The 12500-nt window shown below is 48.4% G+C and overlaps 1 protein-coding gene and 1 pseudogene across 6 annotated transcripts in view; one reads left to right on the top strand and one right to left on the bottom strand.

Moving 5' to 3' along the window:
• Positions 1-7441, top strand: part of LOC121301899 (retinoic acid receptor alpha-B) — a 106054-nt gene extending 98613 nt beyond the window's left edge. For all 6 annotated transcript variants that reach the window (XM_041231607.1, XM_041231608.1, XM_041231610.1 and 3 more), the window contains 4 exons: positions 1192-1368; positions 1598-1802; positions 2200-2358; positions 5200-7441. In XM_041231607.1, coding sequence (XP_041087541.1) covers positions 1192-1368; positions 1598-1802; positions 2200-2358; positions 5200-5399 — 741 coding nt within the window. In that variant the 3' untranslated portion in view covers positions 5400-7441. The remainder of the gene's footprint in view (positions 1-1191; positions 1369-1597; positions 1803-2199; positions 2359-5199) is intronic.
• A 1710-nt stretch (positions 7442-9151) lies between these two features.
• LOC121302041 lies at positions 9152-10181 on the bottom strand (annotated as a pseudogene).
• Positions 10182-12500: the final 2319 nt, after the last annotated feature.

The raw sequence follows: 12500 nt of genomic DNA, 5'->3' as shown, positions 1-12500 counted from the left end.
GGGCAAATACACTACAGTAAGGACCGCTGTCTTACAGTACTATAGACCTGCAGACTGGGCAAATACACTACAGTAAGGACCGCTGTCTTACAGTACTATAGACCTGCAGACTGGGCAAATACACTACAGTAAGGACCGCTGTCTTACAGTATCATAGACCTGCAGACTGGGCAAATACACTACAGTAAGGACCGCTGTCTTACAGTATCATAGACCTGCAGACTGGGCAAATACACTACAGTAAGGACCGCTGTCTTACAGTATCATAGACCTTTAGACGAGCGCGTGTCCCTCGATGTTGACAGTATTGTAACTCTCTCTCTCTCTCTCTCTCTCTCTAGAATTTGTCGAGTCTGCTCGCACAGGGTTAACCCTCAGGGAGCTACACAGACTGGAGGTCAGAGAGAGGTAGAGAGATATGCGGGGTAGTGAAATGTCTGTGCTCGCTAAGATGACATCGGAGGTCTCTCTCTCTCTCGCTAGCTCCTAACGCTGTCTGCTCGCGCACTTGTCAGTAGGTACGAGCGCTCGTCAACTGTCATAACATTGGAGAGAGTGAGGATGAGAGAGATGGTTGAGCAGGGTATTTGTTATAAAACTACTGCTCGCCATCTATCTCATCTTCTAGATGGGAATGAATAACAACTGTCAGACATTGGGGAGGCGCGAGGAGCAGAAGGAGAGATCGGTGAGTGTCGAGTTGATCCGCGGCACAGGATAGCTTAAAACAGCTGATCGTAGTTTGTAACCTCTCTCTCTCTCTCTCTCTAGAATAACAGCTAGACGAGCGCGTGTCCCTCTAACAGTATTGTAACCTCTCTCTCTCTCTCTCTAGAATAACAGCTCAGACGAGCGCGTGTCCCTCGATGTTGACAGTATTGTAACCTCTCTCTCTCTCTCTCTCTCTAGAATAACAGCTCAGACGAGCGCGTGTCCCTCGATGTTGACAGTATTGTAACCCCTCTCTCTCTCTCTCTCTAGAATAACAGCTCAGACGAGCGCGTGTCCCTCGATGTTGACAGTATTGTAACCTCTCTCTCTCTCTCTCTAGAATAACAGCTCAGACGAGCGCGTGTCCCTCGATGTTGACAGTATTGTAACCTCTCTCTCTCTCTCTCTAGAATAACAGCTCAGACGAGCGCGTGTCCCTCGATGTTGACAGTATTGTAACCTCTCTCTCTCTCTCTCTAGAATAACAGCTCAGACGAGCGCGTGTCCCTCGATGTTGACCTGTGGGATAAGTTCAGTGAGCTTTCCACCAAATGCATCATCAAAACCGTCGAATTCGCCAAACAACTGCCAGGCTTCACCACGCTAACCATCGCCGACCAAATCACCCTTCTCAAAGCAGCCTGCCTCGACATCCTGGTCAGTATCTCACCGATTCTAATAATAAACTCCCATTGTAGAGCAGTCTGCGCCAGGCCAGGTTTCACATTCATTCTGTGAGCTTGATAAGACGCTGTTAACCCCTCGCTGCCCCTCTCTCTCTCTCTGTCTCTCTCTCTCTGTCTGTCTCTCTCTGTCTCTCTCTCTCTGTCTCTCTCTCTCTCTCTCTCTCTCTCTCTCTCTCTCTCTCTCTGTCTCTCTCTCTCAGATCTTGCGGATCTGCACACGCTACACCCCCGATCAGGACACCATGACGTTCTCGGACGGGCTGACTCTGAACCGCACACAGATGCACAATGCCGGCTTTGGCCCGCTCACCGACCTCGTCTTCGCCTTCGCCAACCAGCTGCTGCCGCTCGAGATGGACGACGCAGAGACAGGGCTGCTCAGCGCCATCTGCCTGCTGTGTGGAGGTACTGAGCCTTACAGAGACACAGCGAGACACAGGCACAGAGACTGCGAGACACACACTCGCAGAGAAACACACACTCAGGGACAGACAGTGAGACTGAGACACACACTCAGGGACAGACAGTGAGACTGAGACACACACTCAGGGACAGACAGTGAGACTGAGACACACACACCTAACATTATGTCTCTGATTCACAGTAAGTATATTTATATTTGAGATTTAATTTATGAATATCAAATATTTTAAGATTCTGTATGCACCCAAATTTATTTGAAAAATGTATTTAATTAATTTCAAAATATTGTAATATAAAACGAAATGAATATATTATGTTTCACATGATTGTAACACAATTCTAATTATATTTGAAACATATTTGTAACCTCTCCCCGCAGACCGGCAGGACCTGGAGCAGTCTGACAAGGTGGATATCCTGCAAGAGCCATTGCTGGAGGCACTGAAGATCTACGTGAGGAAGAGGCGGCCGCACAAGCCACACATGTTTCCCAAGATGCTGATGAAGATCACAGACCTGCGCAGCATCAGCGCCAAGGGTGAGCACTGCCGAGACAAACTGCCGCGATCACACTGCCGCGATCACACTGCCACGATCCCACTGCAGAGACACACTGCCGCAGACACACTGCCGCGATCACACTGCCGCGATCACACTGCCGCGATCCCACTGCAGAGACACACTGCCACGATCCCACTGCAGAGACACACTGCCGCGATCCCACTGCAGAGACACACTGCCGCGATCCCACTGCCACGATCACACTGCCGCGATCACACTGCCACGATCACACTGCCGCGATCCCACTGCCACACTGCCGCGATCACACTGCCGCGATCACACTGCCGCGCAGAGATCCGCACTGCCACACTGCCGCGATCACACTGCAGAGACACACTGCGATCACACTGCACACACTGCCGCGATCACACTGCCACACACTGCCACACTGCACACTGCCACGAGAGACACACTGCACACTGCCCACGATCACACTGCGATCACACTGCCACGATCACACTGCCGCGACTGCCGCCGCGATCACACTGCAGAGACACACTGCCGCGATCACACTGCAGAGACACACTGCCGCGATCACACTGCCGCGATCACACTGCCGCAATCACACTGCCGCACACACTGCCGAGACACACTGCACACTGCCACTGCGCAGATCACACTGCAGAGACACACTGCCGCGATCCCATCACACTGCAGAGACACACTGCCGCGATCCCACTGCGATCACACTGCCGCGATCACACTGCCACGATCACACTGCCGCAATCACACTGCCGCGATCCCACTGCAGAGACACACTGCCGCGATCCCACTGCAGAGACACACTGCCGCGATCCCACTGCAGAGACACACTGCCGCATATCACACTGCCACGATCACACTGCAGACACACTGCCGCGATCCCACTGCAGAGACACACTCCGCGATCACACTGCCACGATCACACTGCCACGATCCCACTGCAGAGACACACTGCCGCGATCCCACTGCAGAGACACACTGCCGACGATCACACTGCCGCAGAGACACACTGATCATCACTGCAGAGATCACACTGCCGCGATCACACTGCCACGATCACACTGCCGCAATCACACTGCCGCGATCACACTGCCGCGATCACACTGCCACACTGCCGCGATCACACGATCCCACTGCCGCACACACTGCCGCGATCACACTGCAGAGACACACTGCCGCGATCACACTGCCGCAATCACACTGCCGCGATCCCACTGCCACACTGCAGAGACACACTGCCGCGATCCCACTGCCGCAATCACACTGCAGAGACACACTGCCGCGATCCCACTGCCACGATCACACTGCCGCATCACACTGCAGAGACTGCCGCGATCCCACTGCCACACTGCCGCGATCCCACTGCAGAGACACACTGCCGCGATCCACTGCCGCGATCTGCCACGATCACACTGCCGCAATCACACTGCCGCGATCCCACTGCCGCAATCACACTGCCACGATCCCACTGCAGAGACACACTGCCACGATCCCACTGCACACACTGCCACGATCACACTGCCGCAATCACACTGCCGCGATCCTGCACTGCCGCGATCCCACTGCAGAGACACACTGCCGCGATCCCACTGCAGAGACACACTGCCGCGATCCCACTGCAGAGATCACACTGCCGCGATCACACTGCCACGATCACACTGCAGAGACACACTGCCGCGACACTGCCACACACTGCCGCGATCACACTGCAGATCCCACTGCCACGATCACTGCCACGATCACTGCAGAGATCACACTGCCGCGATCACACTGCCGCGATCACACTGCCGCGATCACACTGCAGAGACACACTGCCGCGATCCCACTGCAGAGACACACTGCCGCGATCCCACTGCCACGATCCCACTGCCGCGATCCCACTGCCACGATCCCACTGCAGAGATCACACTGCCGCGATCCCACTGCCGAGATCACACTGCCGCGATCACACTGCCGCGATCCCACTGCAGAGATCACACTGCCGCGATCCCACTGCAGACACACTGCCGCGATCACACTGCCACGATCACACTGCCGCAATCACACTGCCACGATCACACGGACGATCACACTGCAGAGACACACTGCCACAATCACACTGCAGAGACACACTGCCGCGATCACACTGCCGCACACTGCCACGATCACACTGCCGCGATCACACTGCAGAGACACACTGCCGCGATCCCACTGCCACGATCACACTGCCGCGATGCCGCGATCCCACTGCAGAGACACACTGCCACAATCACACTGCAGAGACACACTGCCACAATCACACTGCACACACTGCCACAACACTGCCGCAACACTGCCACGATCACACTGCCACAATCACACTGCCATCACACTGCCACGATCACACTGCCACGATCACACTGCCGCAATCACACTGCCACAATCACACTGCAGAGACACACTGCCGCGATCACACTGCCGCGATCACACTGCTGCGAATCACACTGCCGCGATCACACTGCAGAGACACACTGCTGCGATCACACTGCCGCGATCACACTGCCACGATCACACTGCCGCAATCACACTGCCGCGATCACACTGCAGAGACACACTGCCGCGATCCCACTGCCACGATCACACTGCCACGATCCCACTGCCGCGATCACATTGTCGCAGATACACACACACCCTGTTGCACAGACATTCACAGATTCACTGTCACAATCTCATACACACACATACACTCACAAGCACACACACATACTGACACACACACACACACACACACACACACTGTATTACATTAAGCAGTTGGCTAGTGTTTAAACTGTATGATATCTTAACACCCTGCTCTCCCCTCCTCTCCTCTTCTCAGGTGCAGAGCGTGTGATCACTCTGAAGATGGAGATCCCGGGTTCGATGCCCCCTCTTATTCAGGAGATGCTGGAGAATTCGGAGGGCGTCGACCCACTGGGGAACCCCCAGACCAGAGGAAAGGGGGCCCCGTCAGGCAGCTGCAGCCCCAGCCTGTCCCCCAGCTCAGCCCAAAGCAGCCCCTCCACACACTCCCCCTAGCACCCCCACCCCCGAGACCAGCAACCCCTCACACCTCACCCAGGCACCCCTCCCTCCTCACAGACTCCACCCCAGTCACGGACTGCCACAAACACAGACTCGCTCGCACAGGACAGCAGGACATTGGGCTGAGCTAGGGGTGCGAGGGTGACCTAGGCAATACCACAGTGTTTGAAAACACAAATCCTGCCAAGAGAAAATGGAGAAATATTATTATTATTATTATTTTTTTTAAATATACACTGCTGGATTTGTAACTGTATCAGATTTGGAAATTCTGGATTCAATTGTTCTTTTGAGGAGCGTGCAGAAAGAAAGATGCACAGATGCACAGAGGGACAGTCGGAAATGCCTCTCTCGCTTTCTCTCTTCCTCCTGTGGGATTTTACAACAGGAAGAAACAGGAAGCAGAGCCTCTTTGATTTGATTGGTTTCTTCTTTTATGAAAGTCTTTTTACAAAAACGCTTACATGGAGGAAATATATATAAATATAAATAAATATCATGAAAATTAGACTGAAATTAAAATGGAAAGTCAACATTGGAAGCATTTTTATTTTATTTGGTTTTCAAGTTTTTTTTTTTATTTGTTTGTTTAGTTTTTTTCTCCACTGATTTCAGAATCAGAACCTGTGATATTCACTGATTTATCCGACAAGGACTCCCTGATCAGCAGCTGTTCGAATGAACGTTCTGGAAAAGAAAGAGGAAGAGTATGTTTGAGTTGAAGTTGAAAGTGAGCTGAGTTGTGCGCTGTTCCTTTAAATCGCTTTGTGAATGCCGTGGAGTGTTAGTGGCTCTGCTCTCACAAGCCAATGAGACAAACACAGTTCTCATGTAAAGGGTGGGGATTGGCGTCCTCTCTGTGCTGATGCATACAAGCTTTTCATTTCTTTTAAAAGACCAAGCTGAGCCTTCGTTTGGATTTTGTTAATGCCTGTTCTTTCTAAATCACCTGGAGCAAGTTTTTTACTGAAGGAAGGAACTGTACTGTGTGACCCACTTAGACAAAGGGACTAGCCTAGAACTGTCACCGGGGGGCGCCACACACTTGTTCACTTCGCACTCTGTTGGTGAAATTGGAGGGTGGGGGCACCATAGAGATTCCAAACTGCTAGATTGCTACAGAGAGAGAGGAGTAGGACTCGCTAGGCTCAAACAGGAAGGACACAATCAAACAAGTTTTACAATTTATTGTTTTTTGTGTTTTTTCAAACCCCACCTCCAAAAAAAATGAAATGTTTGGGTCTCCAGAGTGGCGCGTCCAGTAAAGAGTGCAGGCTGCACCCTCCAGCCTGGAGATCACAGGTTCGAATCCAGGCTATGTCACTGCCAACCATGACTAAGAGTTCCCAGGGGGTGGCGCGCAATTGGCCCGGGTAGGGAGGGCTCAGGTGTGCAGGGGAATCCAGATCTGTCTTGTCCTCTGGCACTATAGGTCTGATGGCTTCACTGTGGACCTGCAGTTTGATTAAAGACGGCTTGGCGGGGTGCATTTCGTTTTCGCGTGTGGCGGGGGGGTTGGCCAGGGGTGGACCGGGATCAATACATACAATTGGAGACTCCAAATTGAGGAAAAAAATGGTGTTAAAAAGAAATGTTTCCCCCCCGTTTAATTCCTATCCTCATGAACTGAGCGCTGTCGCCTGGTTTTGTACAGACATGGTTTAACAGATGTCCTGGCATTGAATGTTTGTATTGACCCGGTGACCCCAGCGTGACCCTGCGAGAGCTCCATGGAACCTTTTGATGTCACAGACGCTCCAGCTTTCCGTGTTAAAACAACAAGTGTTTCTTTTAATTTTGTGAAGAGAAAACGTACAGGCATCAGTAAAAGGATAGATTTAAAAGAATAAGAAGTTGTCAATATGTATAGAGTGTAAAATAACGTTACCATCGGGTGCTCTTCTATCTGAAACAATATCATGACACGGTTTATTTTTTTTTTTTTTTTTTTTTTTTTTTAAGCATCTGTTTCATTTTTGTCAGATTAATGGGCAACTGAAAACAAAAAATAATAAATAAATAAATAAAACATTTTAGAATGGCTGCTATTTATATTTCTTTAGCTTTTCAGTCGATTTCAGATGCATGGGTTTGAAGTTCTCCAGGGACGCACAGCTCTGGCCTGAAGCTCTATATCACCCTCTATATAGAATTAACTCATTTTGCTTTATAAAGTCGAAATGTTACGCTTTAAGGTTTCCCATACACTTAGCAGAAAACGAACAAAAAATGTGAAAATGTGACATTTCGAAATCTAGCATGAAGTACTGTACAACTATTATGGCTTCTGGTAGACGTTCGCGATACCATTTTGTAGTTTGTTTGATTACAATTATGTTAGTACCATTTTTATTATGTCTGAATCCTAAAACTCTAGGTGATACAAAACATTTGGCCATCGCTGTGTCCAGTGAATGTTTACCCGTCTTAATATGTTGAAATTAAAACCCAGCAAAGCATTCCAGTTTCAATCTTGAAAGTTTCTTCAAAACTTGTGAGTGATTGATTGATGGCCAACACCTCTACCGTGTGATACAGAGGCGATGATGCGCTGTGTGTGTGTGTGTGTGTGTGTGTGTGTGTGTGTGTGTGTGTGTGTGTGTGTGTGTAAGTGTAAGGGATGTTCTTTTACAGTTTTGGGTGCAAGAGAAACTGTAAAGTGTAAAATCATCTCTGGCTGCTCAAACTGTGATTCTGCTGCCCTCAGCTGGTGAGATGAGGTGTGACCTTTAAAAAAAAAAACAGAGAGAGAGAGAGATGGCTGTTAGGACCATGAGAACACCAGACTGAGCGCTGCCAGGGGTACATCACAGGGAAGCATTACAAACTGTAACCCAGCTGTCAGTAATAAACACTGACAGCGCGGTGGCGTTCCCATGGGTTAGTAAAAAGACATTTCCTGACGCTGGCAGCTTGCAGCATACCTTCTCCTTTGCAGCTCCTCTAGAACATTTTTGTAGCTGTGTCTTTTCTACTGTTTTTCATTCCTTGTTCTGCACACTGATTCGCGGCACCTTGTGTTTGTCTCGTGATTGCACAGCCTCACAGGGCCCTGCACAGCCTCACAAGGCTCTGCACAGTCACACAGGGCCAGGTTTTATACAGGTAAATCCACAATGTCTTAATAACTCAAAAAAAAAAAAAACACACATTATTTATTTATTTATTTAAAGGATAGCAACCTTGTCTATGGTATATTTTGCATAAAATGTAATAAAATATGTAGGAGAGACAGGATCTTCATTATATAAAATAATACAGAACCACCTGTGAAATATAAGAAAGAAAATGAGCCAATAGTTCAGACACCACGGATGAAAAAATAAGATTAAATGTACAGTATAGAAGAATAAAAGAAAAGAAATGGATAAATAGACTGGATACCAGGATGCCTGAAGGGTTAAACAGAGAGGAACAGAAGAACATTACATTATTAACTACATGGGGAATGACATCACAAAGACATTAGATTTAAGTGTGTGGTTACCATGGCATCAAAAAGCTTATAAACACCTCGAATGTTTGTTTTCAAACACGCTGTCCCTTGCCAAAGGCACGTTAAACATACTGAAACGTTAGGGTAGTTGACTCTGAGTAAAAACTTACATATTTATAAATATAATTTTATATATAAAAAGGAAATCTAATATCTATATTATTTATATATATATTATATATATTCTATTATAGATAGATTAGATATAGATCTTAGATATAGATATAGATATTTTATTATTCAGGACGTTTCGGACAAAAGCCCTTGTTCTGCTGTGTAGATCAGAAAGTAAACATAGCGCAGTGAAGTTGTGGAGGTGAGTGAGTCCTCTGTCCGTTGGCACAGCACTGCAGGGCACCGCACTCACACAACCAGATCTGCTCTGGCCACCTTCTCTTTTAGAAACCTGCTCCCCAGGCTGGCCTGTTTCAACTGGACCCCCTTTTCACAGGAGAGTGGATCGGCTCTGTACAGACCCTGCACCCCAAAAAAGGGGTGCTGCTGCAGCTGTGACGGAGTCTTGTCTGGGGTGATTTGGAGGAAGAGGGGCAGGTTATGGTGCCTTCCTGCCCTTCTAGTCTGCTCCATAGTCAAGTGATTTTGTCTGGCGTAGCCCCCTCCTAACCCCGCTCCCCTGCCCCTGTGACACCAGCACCCCCTCTTGAACAGGATGCGCCCCAGCTCCAGCATGCTGGTCAGCGCAGACACCACCGCCACCCCGAAGTAGAAGCACAGGAAGATGGTCTTCTCCATGGGGCGCGAGGTGAAGCAGTCCACAGTGTGGGGGCAAGGGAACCTGGTGCAGCTGAACTGGGACTCCACCTTGAAGTCATACAGCCACCACTGGCCGGCCAGGAACCCCACCTCTGCCACCAGACGGAAAGCCACGTTGATCAGGTAGAGGAGCCACAGCGAGCAAGCCCGGGAGCCCGGGACCCTGACGGCCGGCCCTTGGCCCTTCTCTCCTCCCAGAAGACCCAGAAGCGATAGTGTGAGATGGGGAAGGCGGCGTCATAGCACACCTGCTTGCAGCCCGGCTGCAGTGTGTTGCAGGCAAACTCCTGCTGCTCGTCCTCGAACAGGTCGCTCGCCACCGTGCCCAGGATCAGGATCCGGAAGATCAGCATCAGCAGCAGCCAGAACCGGCCCAGCATGGGAGAGTGGGCCTGTAGGGCTTTGAACAGCTCGCCCAGGACACTCCATTCCCCCATGCCTGAACGTCTGCCTGCCTGCCTGCCTATATACCTGCCTGCCTGCCTGTATACCTGCCTGTGTACCTGCCTGCCTGCCTGTGTACCTGCCTGCCTGTATACCTGCCTGCCTGCCTGTGTACCTGCCTGCCTGCCTGTATACCTGCCTGCCTGCCTGTGTACCTGTGTGCCTGCCTGTATACCTGCCTGCCTGCCTGTGTACCTGTGTGCCTGTGTACCTGTCTGCCTGCCTGTATACCTGCCTGCCTGCGTACCTGTGTGCCTGCCTGTATACCTGCCTGCCTGCCTGTGTACCTGTGTGCCTGCCTGTATACCTGCCTGCCTGCCTGTGTACCTGTGTGCCTGTGTACCTGTCTGCCTGCCTGTATACCTGCCTGCCTGTGTACCTGCCTGCCTGCCTGTATACCTGCCTGCCTGCCTGTATACCTGTGTGCCTGTGTACCTGTCTGCCTGCCTGTATACCTGTCTGCCTGCCTGTATACCTGTCTGCCTGCCTGAACGTCTTCCTCTCTAGCTTCCCAATGTTTTTTGTGTTTAAAATAAATACACACAAAGCTACCTAATTTCTGTTTTTTTTCATTGTGTCAAAATGTAAACAAATAGGTTCCGGTCCTGGTGTGTGCTTTTCCACGCAGCAGCCCGGGTCGTGAAGCCAATTCTTGAACAAAAAGCCTAAAACCTGCCAGGAATTCTGGGCGTTGTAGTCCCTCATCTCCATTAATTTACAGCATACACTGCAATTCACCCATCACCTTGAAGACTTGAATTAACGCGTTCATTACAGGACCTGCGAGACATGAGGGGAGAATTCATTTTATTATTATTATTATTATTATTATTATTATTATTATTATTATAGTAGTTATCATAGTATCAGTAGTTCAGCAGTAAGTATCAAATGTCATTTTACGTTAAAGTCAGGTAGTCAACTCTCATAGTCGTCAAAGTTTGTCAGTCATATTCATAACAGTCATAATACACGCTATCTCAGTCCAATAGGTCAAGTCATCTATCATCAGTCAAAAGTAGTCATAGATCATTCTAACAGTCATAGTGTTGTCCAATAGTAGTAGTCATCATAAACAGTTTATTGTCAGTAGTAGTAGTTTGTCGATAGTAGTAGTTTGTCAGTAGTAGTAGGTTGTCGATAGTAGTAGTTTGTCAGTAGTAGTAGATTGTCAGTAGTAGTAGGTTGTCGATAGTAGTAGTTTGTCAGTAGTAGTAGACTGTCAGTAAGGCAGCCGTAAAAATGCATTGAGCTGCATACTGTAAGTGTGACAATACCCTACATGCACAGTGTACTTTATCAATTCATAATAGGGACTTACTCAGGCTATAAAGAGTTAAACATCTAAATGAAAATAAAAACCGCTTGTAAAACAGCCGAGTACTTTACTAAAAAGCTTTATCAAAAATGTCTTTGTGCTATCTGATTTTTCAATTAAAAATAAGAAGTGCATTAAACTCACAGTATGTTGAGGCATTTGTAAACCACTGTAGGAGGAAATCCATGTGAAAATGCAAATCAATTCCACTTTTCCATTGTAAACGTGTAATGATAACAATCGTCTGTCTAATCAATGGAGATTTACAGCCAGAGGACTTCGCAGACAGCCTCCGTACGCCCCTAGATTCTGATACTCTCGTCACCGGGTGCAAGTGAGCGTCCTTACAGTGTTTCTTTACTGTCGGATACACGGCTCTGTAGATCGATTTAAAAACGCAGAGGCGAAAACACTGACAGACAGACAGACGGGCAGACAGACGACTCCTCCTGCCAAGCGTGACAGCCACGCTCGCTCCCACTGCCGCGCAGCGCCCTGCAAAGTCCAGGGTTGGCGATGCACACACACGTTTTACAAATTAACTGACCACCAATTTGCAGTTGTCTTATACATTATCTATAGAGGCAATTATCAGACAAGCCGACACACCAAAGAGGTGCCCGGAAAAAAATCTCCCCTCCCTGATCTCATTAGTGACATTTTTTTAAAATAATGTCATTTTTGGTATGATTTTCTTCAAAGCTTGTTCGCTAATAACAGGAAGGGGCGTGTTTTTTCATGCTCTGTGTTGATTGCACTTTGCAAGGGAGCTGGGCTGATCTCAGTTTTTCATGTATCTATTTATTTTTTTCTGTAAAGACAAAGCCTGCGAAAAGAGCTACACAAAAGCGAAAGGGTTATTTATTTATTTATTTATTTATTTTTAAACGGCCAATCAGTTTAGAACGAACAAGCAGCAAAAATAATAAAACAAAACAAAACAAACAAAAAAAAAAAAAACACACACACACACTGTTAGTAGAGAATAAACAGGGTAAAAATTGATTCCAGCTTCCCTTATTGACGTTTCCCCACAGTAAATGCACAGCAAAGTGTAATAAAG

Source organism: Polyodon spathula, chromosome 28 (assembly GCF_017654505.1).
Source record: "Polyodon spathula isolate WHYD16114869_AA chromosome 28, ASM1765450v1, whole genome shotgun sequence".
Lineage (NCBI taxonomy): Eukaryota > Metazoa > Chordata > Actinopteri > Acipenseriformes > Polyodontidae > Polyodon > Polyodon spathula.
Note: the sequence above shows the minus strand (reverse complement) of the source record. Positions and strands in the feature narration are given on the sequence as shown.